Below are 25,861 nucleotides of genomic sequence, written 5' to 3'. Positions count from 1 at the left end.
TGTATATGTATATATATTAATCATACAATAATGAGTTTGAAAAAGTAAAAAAATTAAAAGTAATGAGATTCTCCTATCTTCTTTGCAATGATATTGAATTATTCACAAATAATGTCTTTTGAATATTTCAAAATAATTTTTGAAATAAATATAATGGAAATACATGGAAATAAATTATTATATTTCAATCTTCGATCAATTTGAAAATTATTAGAAAATTAAATTAATAAATAAAAATAATAAAATTAATATATTTATAATAAATGAAATCAATAAAAGGATTAAAAACAAATTCAATATAAAAATAGTATTATAAAATAAATAATTAATTAAGAATAATAGTATTATTAACTTAGTAGTAAGAATAGTAGTATTAACTTTTTCAGGTATTAAATTATTCATAAATTAAAAAAAAAAATTTATTCTATCAATTATTAATAATGAAAAAATATTTTTTTGTAAGAATATGTATAATGTCATTATAAAGAAAACATAATGTAATTTGTTTTAAAATTATGTTTTACTGAAACAAATATATTTATTATTTATTATTTTTTTAAATTATTTATTATTCTTTTCTCATTATTATTTCACAATATACAAAATCAAACGAAAAAATTAACAATATTATATAAATAATAACAGAAAAGCAATATTATCAAATAAAAATTCAATATGGTAAGTTCCTATAAAAAAAAGAACAATTTGTTCCAAAAATATAAATTATGAAAAATGCAAATTCATGTTTCTCTAAAAATAAATAAGAAGATAAAATTAAAATAGAATATAAATCTAAATATTTACAACAAATATGGAAGAAAATAAAAATATTTAAAAATTACCAGAATACCAACGAGGCAAAAGGAAAAGATAAAAATAATCGTCTTCATTTTTGGATTTATCAATCTTGAAGACTGTATATTCTTAAAGTATGTTCACCGAGAACTGAATAAACATTGGATGTACCACATGTTTTTATAGTTGTAGGTATAATCATTATCGGTGATACCCTCATGTCATGATTTTTCCCTCCACTGGTACCAACAATGGTTTTGTATTATTCGAATGGAAGTTCATCGCCATTTCCCTTTAGGTCGACTATTAGAATGCGCATCAATTGCATAATAATATGTGAAAAATACAAAAAAAAAACATTTATTAAATTGAGATAATCTTTTTTTTTCATTCAAATATAAAGAATAGATGATTTAAAATAATTTTCTTCTTTTTTCTCGTTTTTTTTTAGAAAGTTTTTTCATAAAATTTAATAACACGCATATGAAGAATATTTATACGTAAAATATTCTTATTTTATATTTTTAAAAATGGAAATTCTATTTGTATTTGAATAAGTTCATAAATGCATATTTAAAAATATGTGTTTATAAATCTTTCTAAAGAAAATAGAAATGAGAAGGAAGAAAAATTGAAAATTAAATTACAGTATTATTAATTACAATATTAAATATAGATAAACATTCCTTTTGCATTCTTCGTGGATATATCTATTATACGATTATTATTTTTATTCTAGATTTTCAAAAATCTAAAAAAATATTAAAGTTTGAATTTCTATTTTAATATACGATCGTTCATTTCATTAAACGTTTAAAAAATTCCATTTTATCTATTTTTGAAAAGAGATTTTCATTCTTATAAAAAAATATTCAAAATATAGTATGCGAGCTGCAAAATTTATAATTTCACTATAAATGAATATATAGTATAAGATATAATAAATAAAGTATAAATTTACCATTGTATCAACGTAAGTACAAAAGTACAAAAGTACAAAAATAAGTATAATAATTTCCATTTTAGATATGATTTCAAAAAAAATAAGATTTGAATGTTCTTAAAGTAAATCAAACGAGAACTGAATGCATCGAATTAAACAACGTGTTTTTATACTATAATGTTATAATACAATATCTATATTGTATTGATCTTATTTGATGGAAATAAATAGAATTTTTTTTTTTTTATAAATAAAAATTCACTTTTCAAGAATCAGAATACATGTCAGATCAGATAATATATCAATTATATAACAATATATCTAATGAATAAAAAAGAATGTTCATTAAAATCTGTAAAAAATATTCAAATAATTTGTTTTTTTTTCTGAATGCAAACAATGAAATAATAAATTGAATAGATTGTTTGCTTTTCTTTTTCTTTCTCATTCTTTTTTTTTTAAATTAATTTTATATAAATAACCCTTAAATGCATTTAAATTTTGTTATTTTTTATGAAATATTAAATATTATGAATAATTATTTATAAAAGTTTGTGATAAGAATATAATAAATTATATATACACAACAATTTTCTTTTTCATCTATTTTTTTTTTTTTCTTTTTCAAATATGATTTTAAGAAATGGGTAAGTAATCAATTGAAAATCGAAATTTAAGAAGGAAATATTAAAATTTTAACTTCGAATATTTTTAATATTAAATATAATAAATTTTTATAAAATGCCCAATAATTTATATATTTAATAATATATTATTAATAAATCTTAATATGCTTAAATTTTAACAATTATCTTTTCTTTGTAAAATTGTTAACATTTCTTGCGAATAAAGAGAAAAATAATGCATAACAAAAATTATGTAATAAAATTACTGAAGTATAAATTATATATTTTGTATATTGATTTATCAAAATATAACATATTTTGTTAATAAAATAATAATTTTGGATTTTAGATTTTTTGGATTAATAAAATAATAATTTTGGATTGGTATACATATCTAAACCTTTTAATCTTCAATTTTTCTGATGTAAATTTAAATTAGGTTAAAGATATACTTTGTAACTTCTAAAGTTAAATATTTGATGTCATTAACTTCTTCTTTATGTTACATTTACAAATAGAAGAAATGTAATAATATCTATCCAAAACGAATTTGATAATTTTGTAGATCTGAAGGATTGGAATTAAGATTATTAATCAATAAGTAAATCTATAAGTAGATTTTAAATTGGTTTGTATTATTCCTTGCCATTATATATAAAAAAAAATAGTTGAATGGCGATAGTATGCCATTATCTTAATAAATTTATACTTTTATTTGTTATTGTACATATAAAAGTAACAATCATTTTATTTATTTAAATATCTTGAAGACTAGAATTAAGAAAGAATTATATGTATAGAAAAAAGTTGAATTCCATCTTAATCATTGACAACGAATGAAAGATTTTAAGGATTGAGAAATTATACTATAAGCATACAATGATTGTATTCAGGATTGTTTCTACAAATTTATAACTTTCGAAATATTAAAATTATTGGTACTATTATTATTATTGAATTTTGCTTATATATATCCAAATGTACGCTTATCTATTGTTTTTTACACATTGTGATCAATTTAAAATATTGTTACTATTTATTCATTTTCTTTCGGATTTCTTATCTTTATCCAAGTTTATTATGGATAAATATTAAATGTTCAATTTATACATTTGCTAATCGTGATATATTTGTCATAACATTTCATGACTTCGTAAACTATGATTCATGGAATAAATATTACAATATAAATCATTTTATATCGCATCAATTTCCTTTTATTTATAATATAAAAATTTATACAATAATCGCTAATGATACCAAATGAAACCTTTCTTTTTTTAATAAGTATTTAATATATCGTAGTTTAATTAATTAATTTATAATAAATGAATTAATCAATTTTATAATTTTTTAAACATTTATTTTTAAGAAAAATATTAAATTATAAATAAAAATATTATTACTATAAATTCACTCAATGTATTATATCAAAAATTTTTACTTTATCTTTTCTTTATTAATTTTTAATCTAATTCAATTTAAGAAAAGTGATCTATTTTTTGTATTGATGAAATTATCTTATTTTTTTTTTCTATATTTAAATATTCAAACATTAATTTTTTAATATATCATATGAGAACTTATTTTTCAAAATCATATTCGGAATTTTAATCAATGTAAAAATTTTATCATATAAATACTTTGAGAACATTTTCAATTAGCATAACTTGTTTTAAAATCAAAATTTTTTATCAAAGTAATTTAAATTTAAATCACTTTTGCAATTATTTAGATTGTTGTTTATATATTCTGTATAATAAATTTCAAAATAGCTGGTATCAATAACTATAATTTATTTTATATATTTATATACTTATATATAAAACAAAAAATATAAATAGCATTTTTCGAATCATTTTTTATTCAAAATGTATTTTTATTGTTATTAAACAAAATTTTAAAAATTTAAAAATAAAAAATATGAAGAATAATTATTTCAATTTTTATATTGAAATCTTTGGTTAAAATTCACGTTGAAATACTTCTTCTTTGATAAAATGAAAAGGAGATAGGAATATGAAAATAAAGAGATCGTAGCAGAATTAGAAATGTTATCAAACCAACGGTATGAATAAATAGACTGAATCATTCTGAACAAGATAATACACAATGAAAACAATCGAACTGAACGCTTTATGATTTTATAAAACAACTCAAGTAAATTCTTGTCGGAATATAAAAATAAAGAGATCGTAATAGAATTAGAAATGTTATCAAACCACTAGTATGAATAATAAATTAAATCATTCTGAACAAGATAACACATAATGAAAATTATCGAACGCTTTATGATTTTCTAAAGCAAATTCTTATCGGAAAGCCATATTTATTATATAACAACTAATATATATATATATATATATATATAAGAGATATATAATAAACAACTATATATAATCGAATATTTCTTATCAATAAGCGGAATTAAATCTGTGACAAAGTTTAAATAAAACAATTAAAAAAAAAATTATTTTTTTTTTCTTATTTTAGAATCTTATTTTATGCAAGTTTATAATAAAATGGTAAAATAAGCTTGAGATAATTCTTCAAGGGTCAAGTACTGCACAAGCAGAACGATAAATGTAATGATATATAATGTGTATAAATATATAAATGTAATGACATATGATGTATAATATAAACATAATAATATAATTCTTGGAAACGAGTCGAAAATGATTGAAATTTATTTTACTATACTTCTTTACTATATTCGAATTATTAATTAATTATATCCATACAATTATAAATTAATATAACTTCGTTATCAAAAAAATTTTTAAATGTAATAATAGTAAAAGTAAATTTTTTTATGGAAAATAAAATAATTACAAAAAATAATAATCATGATTCGTATTTATGAAAAATAAAAAATGATATTATTCAACGATAGAAATATCAATCACTTAATATTTTAATATTTGGAAATATACAGATTTTTAATTGAAATATAATTTTATTCCTAATTTGAAGATTATACAATTTCTATATTTTTTATAAAATTACAATATCATTATGTTTGAATAAAAATTAAAGAAATAATGAATAATTAATCCACAATAATTAATTCAAACATATTTCAAATAAGTAATAAATATAACTATAACATGTTGCATTAACAGTCCATTTCTGAATTAGATAATAGAATCTAAAAGCAAAATTGAAATAAGAATCTATAAAAAAATTTTAATAATTCGAAAATTTAAAAAATAATAAAAAAATTTTTTTATTAAAAAAATTGTAACAATAAAATTATAACCATTATTCTCGAAAAATAATATTATTTTTATTTTTGCATCAAATGAATAAATTAAAATATAAAAAAAAATAACTAAAGAGACAAATAAGAAAATAATAAGACAAACAAATATATAAATAAATACATAGAATATTTAAAATTTATTTTTTTTTTTTTATAATAAGAAAAAAAAAAGAAAGAAAAATATATATAACAGAGATTAAATTATAAGAAAAATTTTATTTAATGACACAAAAAAGATTATTATGCCTTCTTTTTGTTAATTTTTTAAAAATTGAATATTAAATCAAAGTTGAAAATCTTTATTTTAATTATTATTATTATTATTTAATTAAATACATTACGATTAATATTATATAATATAATTATTTTACAATTAATAAATATATCTAAATATTATAAATTAACATTGTAATATTTGCTTATTTATAATATCAAGAAATTTAATATTTTAAAACATTATTGATAATATTTTCTATTAGTTTTATCTATAATTAAATAAATTATTCGATTAAAAAAAATGAAAATGTATTTCTTGAATGATAAAAAAACAGTGCTGCCGCCAGTATCGAAGCATTCAACTATTCAATGCGTTACAACGACTCATACATGCACTAATACATTAAAAAATAGCATAGTCGTGCGGAATATTAAATTAGTTGTGTGTAGCATGAAAATACAACTGCCACATTGCCTTATAAAATATGGCAGATAAAGGTAAAGATAAATTATTTCAACTCATAACTATTTCTTTTTTACACTATATATAAATCTTATTATTATTAAGGTTTGTATTTTCTATATTTTATAATATAAATGAATATTACAAAAACATGAAAAACTCACTTGATAAATTAATCTTTTAAATAAATAATATATCATTAAAAATTGAAATTTTATTAAAAAATCATATACTTTAACAATTTTTACAAAGCCGGTCGGTACTTGACATAGGTTAGAATAAGCTCATAATCAGGTCATTTGAAAGCGCGCCACTTCGAAAGTACAATATATTTGCTATTCAAAAAACTTTATAATTTTATTATTATTTTTTTTTTTTAAGGTTTTTATATTAATAATAATAATCTGTACAATTATCAAGATTGATTCATTTTTAGTACATAACCTTTTAAGATTTGCTATATCTATATGATGAATCATCATATACCCAATCTTTAATTTTTAAAATTGAAAAAATTTATCTTTTTTTAACTGTCATAAAGTAATAAATATTATGCATTACTGAAAAAAAAGTAACATATCTTTACACATTTTCTTAATAATTATTTCATAATTATATTCACTGATAATCTTACATATTTTTTTTTTTTTTATTTCGAAATTATATGTTATTAATACTATTTAATTCGTTTTTTTCTCTTATATATATAGTTTTATTACATATTGTTTGGTAATATTGTTTTGTTTGTATTGATCCTATAAACAATTGTGTTTTTATCAATCATTTCAATTTTGCATATCGATTTAATAACATTAAATATTATGAATATATAATTATAACAAATACATATTTTAAATACATATTTTAAATTTTAAATCGAATTTAGTTTCGCAATAATAGATTAAATATTACATAAATAATCATAAAATATGTTATCGCATTCTTTTTATAATTTTCATTATAAATAAATTAATTATCTTTCAATTTATGCTCCCGCTTAAACATAGTTAATGCTTTCTTGTACGAGAGGGCGTCTAACTTACTATACCATGTATAATTAATATACTTATATAATAGTAATTAATACACTATATAATATATTTATAAAGAAAGGGATAATATAAATATTCATTCTAGCACAGTAATAAAAATGAATGTTAACATTTCATTAGAATAATGATAGAATAAGAAGCAGATTTTAAAATTGTTTAACTTTGAAGAAATAACATAATGATTTATATCAATATAAATTTATACACGAATGAATTTAAATGATGATATGTGTATTGTTTTTTTTTTTTTTTATTTACTTAAATTTGGATTTAGAGCATCACGTGCACTTTAGCGGAGCAAGTGGCCCCGGAAAAGACAACAAAATTGTGATACAACCGCAACGACATGGACAAATAGATGTTCATCTTGGATTCTTACAACTTCATCATAGGTTGCATTTTTTTTTTGTACACATATTAGGAAACTAAATATATGTAAAATTAATAAACATTCTCATAACTTCAATTTATCTAAATTTATAATATTTTTACATAATTTTTTAGATATCATATTGAATTCTCCATTCCTTGGGATCTATGCATTCATAACGAAAGAAATAGTAATGAACCTGCGATAATCACGGAATATCATAATCCCTATTGTCATATTATAGAGTTAACACATGAAAAGGAAAGCTTAAAGTAAATCATTTGTTATTTTATAAATTTATTTATAAACATTATTATTAAATTTTGTTTGTATAAAAATTATCATTTTTATTATAATGTAATTGTAATTTGTAATTGTAATTTAATTTAATTTTTTATATTATTTTATATTGTAATTTCCATTATAATAAGATCTTGTTTCTGCAACAGGTTAAAAATAGAATTTTTAGCATATAAGGAAAAAATCTTAAAAGAAGAAGTTCAAATAATATGCTGCAAAGCTGGAATTCCATTAATAATCCAACTGAACGCACGCGTATTGGGAAAAGACAAAGGGACGCCATTACTAAGGACTGGAATACACAATATCGGTCTATTGAAACAACCAAAAGAAGATGAGGTCTCCGAGTAGATCTCATTAATACTGACTTGTTACTCGAACATCTAAGAGTCGAGTACATATTTCTTTCACAGGTGCTGGGTACAAAATTGAAGGCATCTTTAAGTATGCGAAACCAAGAAGATCTTTGAACAAAACACTGAGATTGAGATATACAAAGAAATGCATCTAATAGAGGACGTATAATAAGAGGGAAAACTGATGCATGAGAACGTTACTTATTTCGAACTTTAATCGTGCAAAACGTAAGTTAGCATTACAATGAAATTCATCGTTGCGGTCAATTATTAATGATGTTTTAATCTTAAGAGAAGTACGTACACGTACGTTTAATTTCAAGTATAGCGAATGTTTTATCTATCGAGATTAATTTAATTATAATCTATTTCTGCACGATGTAACTTTCGAAATATGCGATGTTCTTAGAAAAAAAAAAAAGAGCTTCTCTTTGAATTTATTGCAATTGATCTAATTGCACAGGCCTATATCACAATCGCAAGACTTCTTTTTTCTCTTGAATCGAGATTATTATAACAATTTCGACGCAAGAAATGAAGTGTTCCTTTAATCAGCCATTTTTTAAAGGATCACATCGAAATATGTATAATTACGAGTTACAGCTAAATACCGCATTTGCCTACTGTTCCTTCTTAAACGAAAACGTATCACGCAATGCCTATACATTATATATATATATATATTAATATATATATATATATAAATCTATTATATCTTTTAATATTTATCATCGATCTATTCGTTGTAATGATAAAATTGTATTTTATTATCGTTTTACATCGAGCAAAGATTTTAAACGATAAGAATATATTACTAATCAAAAGCAAGTTTCACAAATAACGATGCTGTTTTCTAATTCCTTGCTAAGCTAATATTAGAATTATTAAAATGAACGAATTCAATGAATGTGTTTTACTAACAATCATTTCATATTTAAACCCTGTTATTTCATTATTATTTATTTTACAGATTGAAGTCGTCGTTTATTCAAGATTAATTTATTGTTCCAGATCAAGATATTCCGAATATTTAGAAAAAATTCTTATATATATATGTCTCAAAATAATTAAAGTTTTTAATAATATAAAAAATAATTTACAGTAATCAATTAATTTTGAATAGACTATAACTTCTTCACTTCGCTCTATATTTATAATCATATGCATTCTACTAATTATAAATTTCTTTTTAATTATTAAAACTATACAATTTTTTTGTGTTTGATGAAATATATTTCGACATATTCGCTACTACGTATTACATCATATTATTTTAAAAATTCATTATCATCATTAATTTTATTTTGTAAATATAATAACATGCATAATATCAACTTCAACAAATACATATATTTATAATTTTTATACAGAATAGCAGCGAACATGTTAAAAAATTATTAAAGAAATATCGTTAGCATCGAAAACTTGATTGTTTCATAGGAATGCCAGTAGGACCATCAACGAATTCGCAAATGTTGAAACCAAATCTGGCTAAAGGATGACAATTACTTTTAGGATTACCCCACTTGCCTCTAAAAGTCATCCAGCTGGGTAAGATAGTGTTCTCTTCTTTCAAAAGCAATTCCATTTTTTTCCATGTAGGCCAAGCGATTCCAAAACCACTTTCGTCATAAAGACGAGGTAATCTAACGAATTTGTGTTTCCCTGGCGCAGTCCAAAGTCCATGCGATCCTCGCGCGCTAAATAATATGGGATGAGAGCCGTCGGCAGTGAAAACTTTTTCAGGAAATATAGGTTTTTGAAATATTCCTTTCCGCGTCTCTTGGCTCTCATAAACAAATGTACCGCTTCGTAAATCATATCGATAGAACGCGCCTGCGTCATGCGCGGACACATACATAGTTGATGGATGATTTGTATCCTAAATTTAAAAGATAAATGATTGATTTTATACGAAGAAGTATAGAATAAAAAAAATATATGAAATAAGTACAATAATAATCTAGAAAAAACTCCAATTTGAAATGTTCAAATGATATTTTTATAAATGAATATAGAATTGAATTATAAAGTAATTATAAAATAATAATGAAAAAATGTAAAAATAATAATAATAGATAATTAATAATTATCTTTTCTTTTTACTTTTAGGTTTATGTTGTTCAATAATGTAAAGAAATATTTCAAAATATTTTTTAAAATGAAAAATATTTCATTTTTTATATCGAATGAGTATTCATCTACCTTGAAATAAAGACTCATGTGTTCCCAATCGCCCACGTGGTTACCATATTCTTTAAAAATTCCAAGGCATATCCCGCCCACGGTGGGTATCGGCCAGCTACCAAAAAATCCAAGATCCAGAACACAGACCGCCTTTCCCTCGCTGAACGGATAGAACATCCAATAGGTCACGTGAAAGTGCAGCTTCTGGGACCTGTTTCCTTTTTTCTTTTTTTTTTCAAAATCACCATGTTTCTGTAAGTATTTAACCAATCAATAAAATAATTTCTGAAAATTCTATAATATTTTCAAAGTATTTTAGGAAATCTTAATTATCATTTTAATAATTGCTATTTAAAGAGAAAAAACTTTTTTTTTTATGTCTTTTTTTTTAATATTAAAATCTTCACTTTAATAAAAGTGTTTCTACATAATTTTTCTATAAAATTTTTATTTAATATACCTCTAGACTTTGTTTAACATCAGTCTTCCAAATCTTTTGTGTAAGATCGTTGGTAAAGATCATAGTCGAGCCAAAATCGTCGATCTGCAGCATATTTTTCGATGATATCAATGTTTCGTCCCTCTTTTTTGGAAAATTTCTTTCATTTCTGATCTTTATCACATCTGTAGAAATATCTGGAATAGCACAATTCTTGATCACAGCATAAATCGGTACCGTGCCTGTTGGTTTTCGGCCATATAGAAAAGACGATCGATTTCTCAATAATATTTCTGTCAATGTAAAAATTGTTTCATTAATTTAATTGTTTTTCATGTATTTCGTAAAAAAATTAGATCAAAGTAGATAATTTTTAAATTTCTTTAAAAATAATTGTCATCTATTTCGTTATTTATTTACCTACGTCAATTTTGGTATGAAGATAATCATCGTCGGATTGCATATTGTCAAGAAATTCTGGTACCCCAAGGGGTAAAAAGAGTTCGCCAGGTGCGAGCCATACTAGAGGCGCCCAATCTCGTACTAATCCTTTTACTGTAATATAATTAAATAAAGATACAGCATCATAATGAAAATAAGAGAAACATTTTATCTAAACTAAATACAAACATTAAATATAAATTAAATTTTAAATTAATATTTATTTCTTTTACCTTAATTCTATTATCGTTAAAATTACAAACTTATTAATATTTATCTTGAAAAGCAAATTTATTATTATGATATTCGAAAACATTTATAAATTATTATAATATTGAAATTTCAATATTATATTATATATATTATATTATATATATTATATATATATATATTAAAACAATTTTTAATTTAATATTAATACTTTTATAATTAACATAAAATACGAGTAACAAAATTATAATTTGAATTCTTAAATTAAAATTTAAGAAGATAAAAATTAATTATTAAATAAATATACTATATTTTTATAATAATAATAATTTTCTCATGGAAAAATTAAATCTGAACATGAATTATTGAAAGTAAAAGATAAATTATCATTTTATAAAACCATTTAAAATATGCAATTTAATAGAAGATATACGCAAAGCATAATATTGTGCGTCGGTGATGATCACTGATCTTAATGACCTTACAGATAATAACATAATATTATTAGAAAGCCAGTTTCTTCGAGCTGCTAGTTTCAGTATGTGCTACATATATTTAGGTAAAAAAAACGAAAGGCCTAGAGGGATCTTGCTTTCATTTCATTTTAAGTGAACAAGATTATCTGTTGTACAAATATATGCATCTTCGTCTTATATGCGACACATTTGAACCTCCCACATTTGAACCTTCAATAGTTATCATCATTCAAAATAACGCGCAAACCACTAAAGAGCTCAAAACATTTTGTCAGATACGATGGAATACATAACTTCACACAAATGTTTAATAAAAAAAATTTAATATATTTTTCTTCTCAATTTATTTATTTTTTTCAAATTAAAAATAAAATTTTATAATAATGAAATTATCAAATTTTCAATTTCTATTAAAAAAAATTTTTATTAAGTTTAAATAATAAATAACACAAAGAATTTTTTATTTTGTCATTATTAAAAAATTTTTCACATTTGCTATTCATGAGTCAATTTTTCAGTGTCCTTATATTAAAATATTAATATGTAGAATCAACATATGGCGATACCATATTTGGTATTATGACATGTTTTCCATTCTACTTCCGCAATTAAAGAAGGCGCCGTGAAACAAGTTCCTATTTATTTCTACTTTAAAACATCATTATCATCGAGATAATTAACCCATTATTTAAATCGATTCAAGATAATTAATTTAGATTAATACTTTATTTCGGATAACAATCAGTTTTAATATTAAATTTTTTCACCATGAAAATCATTAAGGTTACGAAATCTTTCAATAATTTATTATGATATATGAGATAATAATAATTTATATTTCCTTAATTATCATTAATATCCTTTCTTAATAAATTTTATTTAATATAGTAGAATAAATGTATATTTAATATTGTAGAAAAAAAATAAAATTATGTAAGATAAGATCTTCTAATCGTATACAATACATTTATCATAAAATATTACCATAGATTATATATATCTTTAAATCTTAATATAGATTTGCACGTTGTATAGTAAAGAAGTGTATGCAACTTCTCTATAGAAGCCTTTTTTTAAAAAGAGCAATTTGATGCTAGTTGATCAAAATGAAATTTATTTAATTATCATCTATTAATTATCATACATATATAATACAGACAAAAATGGAATTCGACAATCATAAAACCTAAAAAAATGCTCGACAATCGATTTTCAATCTCGTAATCATTCACAATTGTAAATCTCTTTTTTGAAAATAGATTGATCTACTTCAAAAAAGTACGATCATTATGCCATGTGTTAATATATTCACGCTAATCATGTTAATTTAAATGATTATCGAGTAAAATAATTTCACCGTTAGTCCAACAATCCTTATATATAACTGATTATCATAGAAATTTTGTCTTAATTTTTAACATGCTTTAACGCAATTTTATTATTAATAAATTTCTTGTTTCATTTATATATTAAATTATATTAATTCTTGTTTCATTATATATTAAATTATAAATTATCATATAAAATATATTTAAGTATTAAATTATAAAATATATAAATTAAAATTCGATTATATTATTAAAGTGATTCATAAATTGATCGAAATATTTTACAATTATATTTATATTTTAATATTGAAATTGCTATAATATACATTGTATTATACATGTGATTGAATTGAATGCATAATAAAATAAGAAATATTTATTATTTATAAGAATATTTTGCATGATAATTATCGTAATTTAATTAATGATAATATATTTTCAAAATGAAAATTTTTTCTAACTTTTCGTTTCTTAAATTATAACAAATAAAAAAATCGAGTCTATTATGTAAAGCAATTTAGATACTTTTAATAATAAAGACAAAAACAAATCGAAAAAAAATTAAATAATTTCAATAACATAAAACATAAAAATTTAATTTCTTTTCTTTTTTCATAAAAATTAAATAAAATATGATATATATATAATGTATTTATAATATATTTTTTAATTTACTAAATTAAAAGAAATTTATTATAATTTATTACAGAATAACATATAAAATATAATTTCATCATATTCATCAATCATTTTCATAATTTTTTTTTAAATAATAAATAACAAAATGAAAAAATCATCAAAAGTAATTGTTTGAATTTCGAATTCTTACCTCGTCCTTCATCGGTTGTTTTCGAAGTCACAATCATGTGCATGATACACAGAATCAACAGCAAATATTGCATCGTATTTAATTTGCTCACGCATTTTGATAATCGAGTGCCGGAAAAGCCGCAAAATTCGAAACTTTTTAAGTGATGGACATCATCAATGCATTTTTTCGCGCCACCTTTACTTCTCCGTGTCTTGTTGCTGTGGACCACCGTCACAGAGAATTCTTAAGGTTAACAATCGACAACACCGATCGTCCTGCTACCAGCTATGTTTCTCAGGTAACTGACCGGTTCCCTACATTCCCTGGGCCGCTCACTGGACAAATATTACCGTTGCTCACAACCATCGTGCACGCTATTACGAGGATGCCAAAAGAAACTGTAAACGTAATAAGTTAACCCTTCTATCGAATTGAAAGTTTAAATTATAACCACACGTTTTTCATTTTAAACGCATTACATATCTTGTGCACATATACATATGTATAGTTATATATATAAATACAAACGAATTTATATAAATTACACATAAGATACAATTATATCATACTAAAAAAACATTATTTATTTTATCGAGATTTTTATATATTTCTTATTGTAAGATTTTTATAGGAATAATTTCAATATTTTGTTAATTAATTAGTATAAAATCATTATATTAAAAAATTTTTATTTATGAAATATTATTTAATAAATTTTAGTATTAAACAGATTACTTTTATTTTCAATATACGAGAATTTATTGAAATTATGATATTAAAAGAAAGGATTATTAATGAGATAATTTTTTGAACCATTGACATGAAATAAAAATTCAGAGAATAGAAAGTAAAAATAATTACGGTCGCGATTGCGAAAGGGATACAAATCGAGTGAACCGGAAACCACAGAGACCATTTATGATTAGTGAAAAGAAAAGTGTTCTACACGTAGCATAATCATAAGAATTAAATTCATAAATGCTATATTTCTATATTTTAATTTTTTCGATTCCTTTTTTTTTTATTTTTTTTATATCAAAGTAATAATTTAATAATAAACATCAAAAGAAAGTTTCATAAATATCATATGAAGTTAATATATCCTATCAAAATTATAATGCTATTTTCACTTTTATAAAACATAAAAATATTATTAAAGACAATCATTATGTATACAAAAATATTTGCATATTAATGGAAATATTAAGGTAGAAAGAAGTTAATATTTTAAAATACTTGTTTATTATTTAGGAATTATATTTATTTTATTCATTTTTCACACAGAAATATATTCTACATTTTATATCTATGTACATTTTTTTTATAACACACTTTATAAACTATTAATTTGTAAGTTATATTAAGTTAAAATGATTTATATATTCAAATATCACACTTCTCAAAATTTCTATTATTTAATTTGATAATCTTATATATCAAGTTAACTGATTAAATATCGACAAATTTCGTTAATATGAATAAAATATTACGCGTGAAAAATATTACTATAATTTATAAATATAATATTTAATAATTTATAAACTGTTATAATATTTAGCAATAAGAACTTATTGTTGTGATTTTTATTACAAATACATTTTAATATTAAATATATTTTTATAAAAATAAAATAATAATTATCTATAATTTTCAATCTATATAATTTTTTAAAAAAACTTAATATAATCAATTGCAATATAATATAAATATGTATATCATTATTTTTCAAATTTTATAACAAAAATAAATAATGTAAATTGAATTGATTTTAATTATTTCAATTAATTAAAATATTAAAAATAATTTCAATTACTTATATTATATATAATATTGTTTATGTAATGTAAAAAATGATAAATTATAAAATTATTTAGATAATATAACTAGATGTCAAGAATATCAAATAAAGCAATTGTTAAATTAATAAAAACTTCTTCATATAATATATATAGTTATATTATAATTAATCAATATACTAAAATATTATTAGAAAGCAATATTTTATCAGAATTTATGATAAATAATAATATGATTCTTATTCTTTTGTTCATTTTTTATATAATAGAAAAAAGTAACAATATATGTTTACAGGGCTATAATGTTATATTTTAATAGATAGAATAATAGAAATATTTAATAAAAATATAGAGTAAAAATCCTATATTTAAATATATATAATTTTATGAACACTGTCTTATATAAATTAGTTACAAAGATATAAGAAAGATTCATTTATGAAATGTTCATATTTTAAGTGAAAATTAAGATTAAATCATAAATTTTATATTTAATTTCATTTTTTTTTTATTCATTTTTTTTTATTTAAGTTAAGTTTCAAAGAAAAGTTTTTTTTAACTTTGTTAAGTTTCAAACAATAATTTTAAACTGTATTGTACATTATATTTCTATTGTTCTTTATATATTTATTTTATATTTTAAAAATGTATGTATGTAATTATAATTATATTAACTGTTATATTAACTATTATTATATTAACTGTATGTGAATAAATTACAGCACCAGACATAACGTATATAACCCTGTATATATACAACATTGAAAAAACAGGGCAAAAAACTTTACTGTCATTCTTTTGTTATCAATACAAAGAAGTAACAAAACTTTCATCTCGCATATGTTTTTATAGAAAATAATATTTTTTTTCATTTCAACTTTTTTTCATTTCAATTATTCTACTTTTCCAATAGAATTTTTTTTTGTCTTAATTATACAAGACAATTATACAACTATCTATTAAAAATTTATTTGTAGTTTTGAAAATTTGATGTTTAACAAATACATCTTAATTTCAACAAAGTACAAAAAATATTGTATTAATCAATAAATTTTTGTTTTATATTAAATTTGACAGTCTTATGTAAATCTATCTAATTTGAGCAAATGGAGATCTGCAGAGTGGACACAATGCTTGAGACTGTAAGATAACATCAATTATACTTTAAATTTGGATTATGTTTTTGAGAAAATTAAAAAAGCTATAATCATTAAATCTATTTATAATAATATTATCTCATTTATGTTACTTACCTCAGCTTCATGTCCCCATTTTTCAATACATCTTTTATGAAATTTATGTCTACAAGGTTGTAAAATATAATTAATTTTATATGCCAGTGGAAGTAAACATATTGGACATTCATCGGAATCTCTTGACATACTGGATTGTCTATTATTATAGAAAAAAAGATATTTTTTATTCAATTAGATAGAATTGATTTATATAATTATATTTTATATATATTTATTATATTATATATTTATAAGAATACTCACTCTGGATAAGACTCATAACCATGTTCATAATATTGATCATTTCTTTGTTTATTATTTCCAAACATAAAATATAAAACTGTAGCTACAGTGACTCCAAGAATTATAGTTACTAAGCCTGCATGCGGCATTTTTTCGATATTGAGAGTTTAAATAATTATAAATTTATAATATAATTATAAATAATTATAAATATTTGAATAAATATTAATAATCAATGAATTAATTCTGAGAATCCCACTCATTTAAATAGTGAAATTAATGCTTGAGTTAATACTTTTAATATAACACAAAAGAAATTCGAGGAAATCACGGAAAAATCCCCGTGACATAAACAATGAAATATTGTCTGCTTCAATTATATCGATCTTCTCTTCAAACGTCTGCATACACCAAATAAAATACTGTATAAGTTCACGCATAATAGTAAACAGGTTGACCAACAGAAATTAACTTATATATAAAACGCAATTATGTATTAAAAATAAATATATTGTGAATTTCTTTTTTATTAAAATTATTATTGATAATTATTTAATGTAATGAAAATGTATTATAATATTAAATTATTTATAACAATATAATTATATTTATCTAATAGGTTAAAAAGTTAAAATTTTATTCAGTGATTTTCTTATTGAAAATGTCTAGAAATATAAAAATATATACAAATCTTATTTATGTACATAAATATGTTATAAAAAATTAAATTCTCAATAAAATCTTAATTCAACTTACATTATAAAACTAGTAAAATGGTAAATAATTAGGATGTCTACTGTCTCTTTTACAAAGATCTTCTACAAAGATTTGCTACAAAGCAATAGATTCAATCTAATTGGATTTTTTGTTTAGAACATATGTTACCAAATTATAATCAATGACTAAGTGAAATTAAAGATATGCTATTATAGATCTTTAAAGAAAATGAAAAAATTTTCATTTAATTTTATATTTTATTAAATTTTAAATATATAATTTTCCATAACTTTTAAATTTATTAATATCATTTCATTAAATCTAATTAAATTTACAATAAATCAAATAATATGTAAATTTTTAATTAATTTAAAAATGTTTTTTCAATTAAAATTTTATTACAAATAAACAAAAGATATTGCAATTTTATTAAAATTGAATATTAATGTATGTAAATGTATATATAAATTACAATAATCTGTTTAATTTATAAACTAAAATATCATTATATTAAAAATATCAAAATAAATTTGCAATCATTTTTTATATAATATATATACCATCAAAGTCAAGAAAATAATTTTTATATTACAACAAATAAAAATATATATCAAATAATCAAATACACAATTTTAATGAATTTTTCGTAACGATTTGAATATTTAATTATTATATTTTTATAAATTTTTATTTTAACATTATTTTTCTTTATTATTTTCAAAAAGATTAGTAACTATACAGGATAGCCTACACAATAAAAATTTTAAACTATAAAATCGAAATTTATATAAAATATTTTAAAATATTTATTAAATGAATAGAAAATTATTATGTTAATTATTAAATTTTAATCATTTCCAAATTCTGTTCAAATAAATCTTTTTGCGCTATTCGCAATTTATTGTATAGGAATTAAATAATAATTGCTCAATAATTTAAAATTGAAATTTTTATATTTATACATATAAGTTATTTGTTTACTAAAAACATTTATATAACATAGCTAACGTGTTCTATTGAGTAATTATTATATAACAATGAAGCTATTTTATTTATAATGAATAAATTTTCATTTCTCAACAGTTATAAAATGATACTATTATAACTATTTACATAATCTATCCTACTTAATCTAAATAAGCAATGAAACTATATTATATTTTTTGTTTTAAAAGATATGAATTAAAGTTTTATATTTAAATTTTAAAATCAATAATTGAATTATTTAGTTAAATTGACAAAAAATAAAATTTTTTTGTGTGCTTTCAAATAATATATATATTGTCTATATGTAAATTTAATAAAATTTAAAAAAACTTAACACAACAATCTAAATAATTTAACATCACTTTATGAATATAGTATGTTTTCCTATATAATTATTAAAAAATATTTATTTGATTGCCAAAAATGTCAGCTATGACGTTTTTTTGTTAATAGTATACTTCAAATTTGGCAATCTAAAGTTGCCGTTGAATGAGGAGGTGATAATGTAACAGGTGTTATCGAAGAAATCGACCGATTAATAGACTGTAATGGTGATGTTTGCTGTTTAATCAACATATGCCGAAGGCATTGCGCTTCTTCACGAAGAGTTATTACTTGTGCCCTTAAAATTGCGTTTTCATGCTCTAATATAGTTGCTCGCAATGCAATCTAGAATAAAATTTTAATTATATAAATTTAATTTTTTTTTTTAAATAATTTATTACATTAAATATTTTATCATAAAATGGAACAATTTTTAAATATTATTATAGTTGTAGTCTAAATATAATTAAATTTCTACTCACATTATCTTCTCTAATTTTCCGAGCATCTCGAGATTTCTTTGCAGCTTGGTTATTACGTTTACGTCTTTCATAATATTTTTCGTCTTTTTGATCATCTGGTATTGGTTTCTTTTCGCTTCTAGGTCGTTTATGAATATTTGTGATGTTATTCGCACTCAAAAAATGACGACTTACCATGTTACCTGTTTTATTGAGATATATTTCATTAATCATGACTTTTGAAATTGATATATTCATTAAAATAAGAATAATATTAAATATTTAACAACTAATAAATCTATTAAAAAGATAATTATAAAAAACAAATTTGCCCCGGGTGAGGATCGAACTCACGACCTTAAGATTATGAGACTTACGCGCTGCCTACTGCGCTACCGAGGCAGTTGATAAGATATTTTGATAATAACATATAAATATTTAATAATTTATAATAATTATATTTTAACATATTTTTTTCACAAATAAAATAATTTTAAAAAGTATCAACTTACCTGTATTACTATTAGAAAACGTCGGAGGCACATTTATAGATTGCATTAAAGGTGGAATTGTAGATAAGAACGGTGGTTGAAGTAAAGATCCTGGAAGTGAAAATGTTGATAAAGATGAGGGTGTTAATGGCGATGATGTCCGGCCAATTGCTATATCTGGTGTGTTTGAACTTTCTAAAATGTCGATATTTCCAAAGTTGTAGTCTTTAGAATTATATGGCTCATATCTGCATAAGTCTACAAAAGTAATATAATTTATTATAATTTAAAAAAAATTATAATCTAATAATAAAATGTAAGTATTGCAAACTATAGTAATTTTTAATTTTAATTTAAGAAATATATTTGATAATTTAAAAGAGCATTAAAATTTAATTTATTTAATTCAATTAATTTTAAAAGTATTATTTTTAGTAACAAATTAATATTAACACATATGTAATTTATATAGTCCAAAATATATGGTCCAAATTTTATCTAGTTTAAAAAGACAAAATATCAACAGCCCCTGTGGCCTAATGGATAAGGCATCGGTCTCCTAAACCGGGGATTGTGGGTTCGAGTCCCACCAGGGGTAATAAAACAAATACTTTTTTTCTTTCCATGTCTCTATTATTTTTTTTTATTATTTAATTAATGTTATTTATAAAAGAAAAACGAATTTTATAATTAAATAAAATTGATAAAAATTCAATATCAATACATTTATAGGATTAATTAAAAATAAAAAAAGAAATTTTTTTATTTCATTTTTTATTTTTTTTATAATATTAGTAATAATGATTATTGAATTTATATACAAATTTTAAATAAATAATATTGTGCATTTCTATTAATCATTTTCTTTATTATTAATTAGTTAGCAAATTATAACAAATTTTATAAATATTATTTTTATTGAAATAAATTTTTATTTTCTTGTAATTATTTTTTTCATTATATCAATGATATAAATAATATATTTAAAAAAATATTCTACAAAAAAAAAGAAAAATTAAAATATAAGAATAAATCATGAATTAAATAAAACTGATTGAAAAAAATAATTTATTAAATTAATTAAATAATAAATAAGTAAGAACTAGAATAAATAAGAATTAAATATTGAAGAAAGAAAAAAAAATAAAACCTCTACCGTGACAATGTGTCTTGGCACATTGCCGTGACCAGGATTCGAACCTGGGTTACTACGGCCACAACGTAGGGTCCTAACCACTAGACGATCACGGCTATCTGAGGAGTTGTGAATCAATTCGAAATTGCATAAGATCATATTTCATATTCTTATTTCATATTTCATAAGTTCATATTATAAATATGATATATATTCCTATATATATTAATTATTATTAAGTGCTTTGAAATAAAATTCCAACTGAAAAAAATATAATATAATAAACATATTATGGAATTTTTATATAAAAATTTAGATAAATTTAATGAATATACATATTTTGTTAATTACAAACTAGAAAGAGTACTAACAAATAAAAAATAAATAATTTTATTAACAAGAAGAGTTTTCATTTTAAGTTTTCATATAAATTATCACAAAAAGTGAAAATATATTTTTAATTCGTCAAAAATAATTTAATTTTACACAAACAAAGTATAAATTAAAGATATAAATTAAATCTATTAAAAATTTGAAAAAAATACCTGAGGTCGGCGTGAATAGACTATAACTTTTTAAGAAATGTAATGCAGAAACCGCACTTGTCACTGCGCTTCCGCTACAGATTGTTCTTGCATGCGCGTGGGAGCTCATTCCTTTAAAAGAAATAGTTTCAAACTCCATAAACACTAAAAGAACTATGTGCAACACTTTTTAATATGGTCATTCATTTTCTCTTCACCAATGTATCAATATAATTATATCTCAATTATTCAATACATTTTAAAAACATTCTATCTAACACTCCAATTTTAATCAATTAAAACATATAATTTATATACTCATGTTCATCGAAAATACTTTTTTTTATCATCCACATGAATTCACAGTTTCTTCTTAATTGTTTGATTTTGATGATTTTCATTCATTATAAAATAAAAAATTACTAATTTCTTTTTCCTAACATTTCACTCTTCTCTAACATTTCATAAATTCATTTTTTTCACATTCACTTTGAATAATAGAATAATATCTAGAAAATTCAAAGATTAAAATCAATAATGATTAAAATTATTATCTCTAAAAATTATTATATAGTTTCTTTGAAAACAATGTCAATTTCCAAAAGAAATTCAATTTCACCGTGATCAAACTTCTTTCGCGTCACGACCTCAACTTCCTGTCGAGCCTGTTGACGTTTCGTATCACGTGTTTTATTACCGTATATCTTTTCACCAAAAGGATGTGCAATTCGTCGCCACCAGGGTGGTTCCGCCTCTCCGTACATGCGCATTGGAGAAACAAACGATTGTTCCGCCCCTGAATCATTAGGGGTGAACAGTTGACTGGTATTTTAAGTGGCCAAGCAAGGCAAAAGCTTGACTCTGATCGGCCAATCCCTGGATGACGGCACAACCGATAATGGTTCAGCCTTACGCTCATATCACGACCTTAATCTTTAGATCTGTTGTTATAATGGACTTTTCTCGTATCTTGCATGATTGAATGATGGAAGATTAACATCAGTGTCGCGTTGAAAGTTGTTACTGACAAACTTTACTGTTTACGAAACACGTTTTTAAACTCTTTTTCCTGTAATTATATTTTTCATTGCGTGACTTGAATTAATATATAGATGAAATTCTTTTCTGTAAAAAAAATGTAAAAAATATTCAATATATGAATAAAAATGTGATAAAAATACATAACAATTATTTCATATCGAAACATAAATACATTAAAAAATTATTCTTGAAATAAAATAGTAACATAAATTAAATTGGTAACATATTTTTGATATATTATTATTATTAAAATAGTTTTATGAATCAATAGATTTACAATCTATTATAAAACAATGATAAATATATAAAGAAAAATTTAATTGAAGTTGTTCCAATGCTTAACCTCAAAATGAAATATAGAATAGAATATATAAAATAATATAAATATATAATAATAAAAAAATTATATAACGTTATGTAATATATATAAATATTGAAAAAAATAATAAATAAATTATATAAAGAAAAAGACAAAAGATAGATATTTATTCATACTTTTTTTAATGTTTATCGATAAATATTTTGTCATTCATACATAGTTTCTTACATAATCCTTAGATATAATTCAACAAGATTTGATAATTATATATCTTCGTAATATTAAATATTTTTTCTTGATTAATTCATATGCAAATAGATTATTTTAAAAGAAATAAACTTAACCTTCAAATTGTTTTTCCAAAACAATTTTGATTTTTTAAAACTTTAAATTTTGATATGTATATGTTATTATAATATTTTCAAATATTATAAATTGTTCTCAATTAACAAATTATTTTACAGTATTCAATTATTTCTATCTTATGTATTCATGTAAGTACATATACATACCGAGGCAATAACACACTATGCTAATACAATAGATAGGATTCGACTACGTTTCTAATGTCTCTGGGACAATTGGCAGCTGACACTTTCATGTTACCTACGAATGTTTAATGCGTCGATAATTATTATGAAGTAAATTACACGACAACGCAGACAATATCAAATGGAGAATTTGCAACATTGATGAATCCGACTCAGAACTTAAAATTGTTACTATTCAACCTCATCAATGTTGCAATCCCATCATGAATAGCAATTAATGGTCAAAAGATCGATTGTTTTCCGCAGGAATTAACCGTACAGGTCCTTTGACCTTCGCGTGTCTGTATTTATTATAGTACATAATCGATTTAGAACGATCAAAAAATATTATTAATAATAAGTTCATCATCAAATAATTCCTAATTATTTATCAATCAATATAAATATTAAGTAATAATTTTTAACACAAAAGATTCAAGAAATATTAATGCAAGAATAATTAATAAAAAGATTGAATTTTTTGATAATTAATTTTTTCTGAAAAAAGAAAGAGCATAAAAAAATGTCTATTTTCTATCCACCAAATTATTAGTTTTTTAAATAATAAATAATGATTTAATTCTACAAGTTTTTTTCAAGTTTTCAGCCTTCATCTTCTTTTTTTGACTTCTTTCTTTGACTATAAATAAAAATACTAATATAATTGCACAAAAGAAGATTGAAGGTGCGACGGTGATTTACGAGATAGCGTGTCGTTTTCGTTTTCGCGAAAAAAGGGGACGAGCAGGGTGGATTATATTGCCTGTTCAAATTTAACTCGGGAGGCGCACCGCGGGTTAAATAACGCCATTTGTTATCGTAATATCTAATTTAGCGTTGAAGGGTGATGCGCCTATTGCCATGTGGCCGTAATCTCACGAAGCCTCAATACAGGTGTCTTAGGAACAACAATTTAGTTTCAACATTTCACAAGTTTGCCAGGTGTACCTAAGAAACAAAATGAATCATTTTCACCCACTTTTAGACTATTATTCAACTATTATTTCTATTGATTTTACCATTCAATCTACATAATTTCTTTAATTACTATATATTTAATATTTTTAAAGGATTATACACACACAAACACACACATATATGTATGTGTATTATTGAGATCTTTTTTTATGAAAAAGTTATTTTCAGTTATATTTTCTATTTTTATTAAAAATGTATTTTGGATTGACCATGTCCGCTAAATTTATCGAAGAAATTAAATTGATTTCAATTTAAGAAGAAGTATTATACGTTAAATTTATTTACAACAGAGTAAAAACTTTATTATTTTCTCTTCAAAATTCAAAATCTTCAAATTATTATTTCAAAAATATATATATATTTTTAAAGATCTTATTTTTTAAACATATCTCATAGAATTGAAGATATTGAATTAAGTACAACTAAACTTATTAAGAAATAATCGTATATAGATTAAATTTTCCAAGAGAAGAATATTCCATCACCATGTTCTTCAAAATTTAATCTCTTGTTATTTTTATATAATCAACGAAGAAACTATGATTTTATAAAAATTTACTGTTACCATAATCATCATTTTATAAAAATTTACTGTTACCATAATGGTATCGATAAAAATGATTGTTCATCAAGCCATTTTCCCGGAGAAACAAAAATAATCAACGAGATCTGTCCTGACATGAACTCCGTTCTCTGTCGACCGCTCGTTATCATTATGCCGCTCGGATTCGCGATAGCGAACGCCCACGCGCCTCTTGCTTGCTTGGTCTCTTGCTCGTGCGAACTCAAACACCTGTCCGCG

The 25,861-nt window shown here is 21.7% G+C and overlaps 5 protein-coding genes and 3 non-coding genes across 12 annotated transcripts in view; 2 read left to right on the top strand and 6 right to left on the bottom strand.

Annotated features, from left to right (window-relative positions):
* LOC102673312 (general odorant-binding protein 56d-like) overlaps window positions 1–967 on the bottom strand; it is a 2,375-nt gene extending 1,408 nt beyond the window's left edge. The window contains exon 1 of the mRNA XM_006609033.2: window positions 843–967. Coding sequence (XP_006609096.1) covers window positions 843–890 — 48 coding nt within the window. The 5' untranslated portion in view covers window positions 891–967. The remainder of the gene's footprint in view (window positions 1–842) is intronic.
* Window positions 968–6,186: 5,219 nt separating this feature from the next.
* LOC102673182 lies at window positions 6,187–8,804 on the top strand. The gene is made up of 5 exons (XM_006609032.2): window positions 6,187–6,343; window positions 7,635–7,752; window positions 7,865–8,002; window positions 8,180–8,369; window positions 8,444–8,804. Exons 1-5 carry the CDS (start codon window positions 6,331–6,333, stop codon window positions 8,498–8,500), a joined length of 516 nt encoding a protein of 171 aa, XP_006609095.1. The 5' UTR covers window positions 6,187–6,330; the 3' UTR covers window positions 8,501–8,804.
* A 953-nt stretch (window positions 8,805–9,757) lies between these two features.
* LOC102672743 lies at window positions 9,758–14,586 on the bottom strand. Its single transcript, XM_006609029.2, has 5 exons — window positions 14,297–14,586; window positions 11,433–11,567; window positions 11,034–11,305; window positions 10,592–10,825; window positions 9,758–10,268 (listed from the first exon to the last, which is right to left on the bottom strand). Exons 1-5 carry the CDS (start codon window positions 14,367–14,369, stop codon window positions 9,798–9,800), a joined length of 1,185 nt encoding a protein of 394 aa, XP_006609092.1. The 5' UTR covers window positions 14,370–14,586; the 3' UTR covers window positions 9,758–9,797.
* Window positions 14,587–14,640: 54 nt separating this feature from the next.
* Window positions 14,641–18,456, bottom strand: LOC102672877 (E3 ubiquitin-protein ligase RNF181-like). Of its 3 annotated transcripts, XM_006609031.2 has the most exons (4): window positions 18,309–18,456; window positions 17,574–17,953; window positions 17,328–17,466; window positions 16,842–17,214 (listed from the first exon to the last, which is right to left on the bottom strand). In XM_006609031.2, the coding sequence occupies exons 2-4, from the start codon at window positions 17,699–17,701 to the stop codon at window positions 17,164–17,166; spliced, it is 318 nt and encodes a 105-aa protein (XP_006609094.1). In that variant the 5' UTR covers window positions 17,702–17,953; window positions 18,309–18,456; the 3' UTR covers window positions 16,842–17,163. The 3 variants fall into 3 exon arrangements, with proteins under 3 accessions (XP_031370858.1, XP_006609094.1, XP_006609093.1); XM_031514998.1 differs by lacking the exons at window positions 16,842–17,214; window positions 18,309–18,456 and adding an exon at window positions 14,641–14,676 and having other exon boundaries at window positions 17,574–17,743; XM_006609030.2 differs by lacking the exon at window positions 18,309–18,456 and having other exon boundaries at window positions 17,574–18,072.
* A 1,135-nt stretch (window positions 18,457–19,591) lies between these two features.
* LOC102672522 (cell death specification protein 2) lies at window positions 19,592–22,696 on the bottom strand. 3 transcript variants are annotated; one of them, XM_031514997.1, is made up of 5 exons: window positions 22,510–22,696; window positions 22,213–22,431; window positions 20,554–20,790; window positions 20,063–20,244; window positions 19,592–19,925 (listed from the first exon to the last, which is right to left on the bottom strand). In XM_031514997.1, exons 2-5 carry the CDS (start codon window positions 22,349–22,351, stop codon window positions 19,716–19,718), a joined length of 768 nt encoding a protein of 255 aa, XP_031370857.1. In that variant the 5' UTR covers window positions 22,352–22,431; window positions 22,510–22,696; the 3' UTR covers window positions 19,592–19,715. The 3 variants fall into 3 exon arrangements, with proteins under 3 accessions (XP_031370857.1, XP_006609090.1, XP_006609091.1); XM_006609027.2 differs by having other exon boundaries at window positions 22,213–22,696; XM_006609028.2 differs by lacking the exons at window positions 22,213–22,431; window positions 22,510–22,696 and adding an exon at window positions 21,057–21,206.
* Window positions 20,371–20,443, bottom strand: Trnam-cau. Its single transcript has one exon. It is a non-coding gene; the product is annotated as a tRNA-Met (tRNA).
* On the top strand, window positions 21,058–21,130 carry Trnar-ccu. The gene has a single exon. It is a non-coding gene; the product is annotated as a tRNA-Arg (tRNA).
* Trnah-gug lies at window positions 21,712–21,783 on the bottom strand. Its single transcript has one exon. It is a non-coding gene; the product is annotated as a tRNA-His (tRNA).
* Window positions 22,697–25,861: the final 3,165 nt, after the last annotated feature.

Source organism: Apis dorsata, unplaced genomic scaffold (genome assembly GCF_000469605.1).
Source record: "Apis dorsata unplaced genomic scaffold, Apis dorsata 1.3 scaffold_52, whole genome shotgun sequence".
NCBI lineage: Eukaryota > Metazoa > Arthropoda > Insecta > Hymenoptera > Apidae > Apis > Apis dorsata.
The sequence above is the reverse complement of the archived record's forward strand: the minus strand, read 5'-3'. Positions and strand labels throughout refer to the sequence as shown.

Bases quoted from the DNA above. Each gene is read 5' to 3' on its own strand.
- LOC102673182 (XM_006609032.2), top strand. The intron at 8,003-8,179 runs GTAAATCATTTG...TTTCTGCAACAG, and splicing joins CATGAAAAGGAAAGCTTAAA to GTTAAAAATAGAATTTTTAG. The intron at 8,370-8,443 runs GTCTCCGAGTAG...TTTCTTTCACAG, and splicing joins AACAACCAAAAGAAGATGAG to GTGCTGGGTACAAAATTGAA.
- LOC102672743 (XM_006609029.2), bottom strand. From the start codon at position 14,369: ATGCAATATTTGCTGTTGATTCTGTGTATCATGCACATGATTGTGACT. The intron at 10,826-11,033 runs GTATATTAAATA...AAATACTTACAG, and splicing joins ATGTTAAACAAAGTCTAGAG to AAACATGGTGATTTTGAAAA. The intron at 10,269-10,591 runs GTAGATGAATAC...TTTTAAATTTAG, and splicing joins ACATGAGTCTTTATTTCAAG to GATACAAATCATCCATCAAC.
- LOC102672522 (XM_006609027.2), bottom strand. From the start codon at position 22,351: ATGGAGTTTGAAACTATTTCTTTTAAAGGAATGAGCTCCCACGCGCAT. The intron at 20,791-22,212 runs GTATTTTTTTCA...TTACTTTTGTAG, and splicing joins TCTATTCACGCCGACCTCAG to ACTTATGCAGATATGAGCCA. The intron at 20,245-20,553 runs GTAAGTTGATAC...TCAATAAAACAG, and splicing joins GTTTTCTAATAGTAATACAG to GTAACATGGTAAGTCGTCAT.
- LOC102672877 (XM_006609031.2), bottom strand. From the start codon at position 17,701: ATGCCGCATGCAGGCTTAGTAACTATAATTCTTGGAGTCACTGTAGCT. The intron at 17,467-17,573 runs GTGAGTATTCTT...CTATAATAATAG, and splicing joins GGTTATGAGTCTTATCCAGA to ACAATCCAGTATGTCAAGAG. The intron at 17,215-17,327 runs GTAAGTAACATA...GTTATCTTACAG, and splicing joins AATGGGGACATGAAGCTGAG to TCTCAAGCATTGTGTCCACT.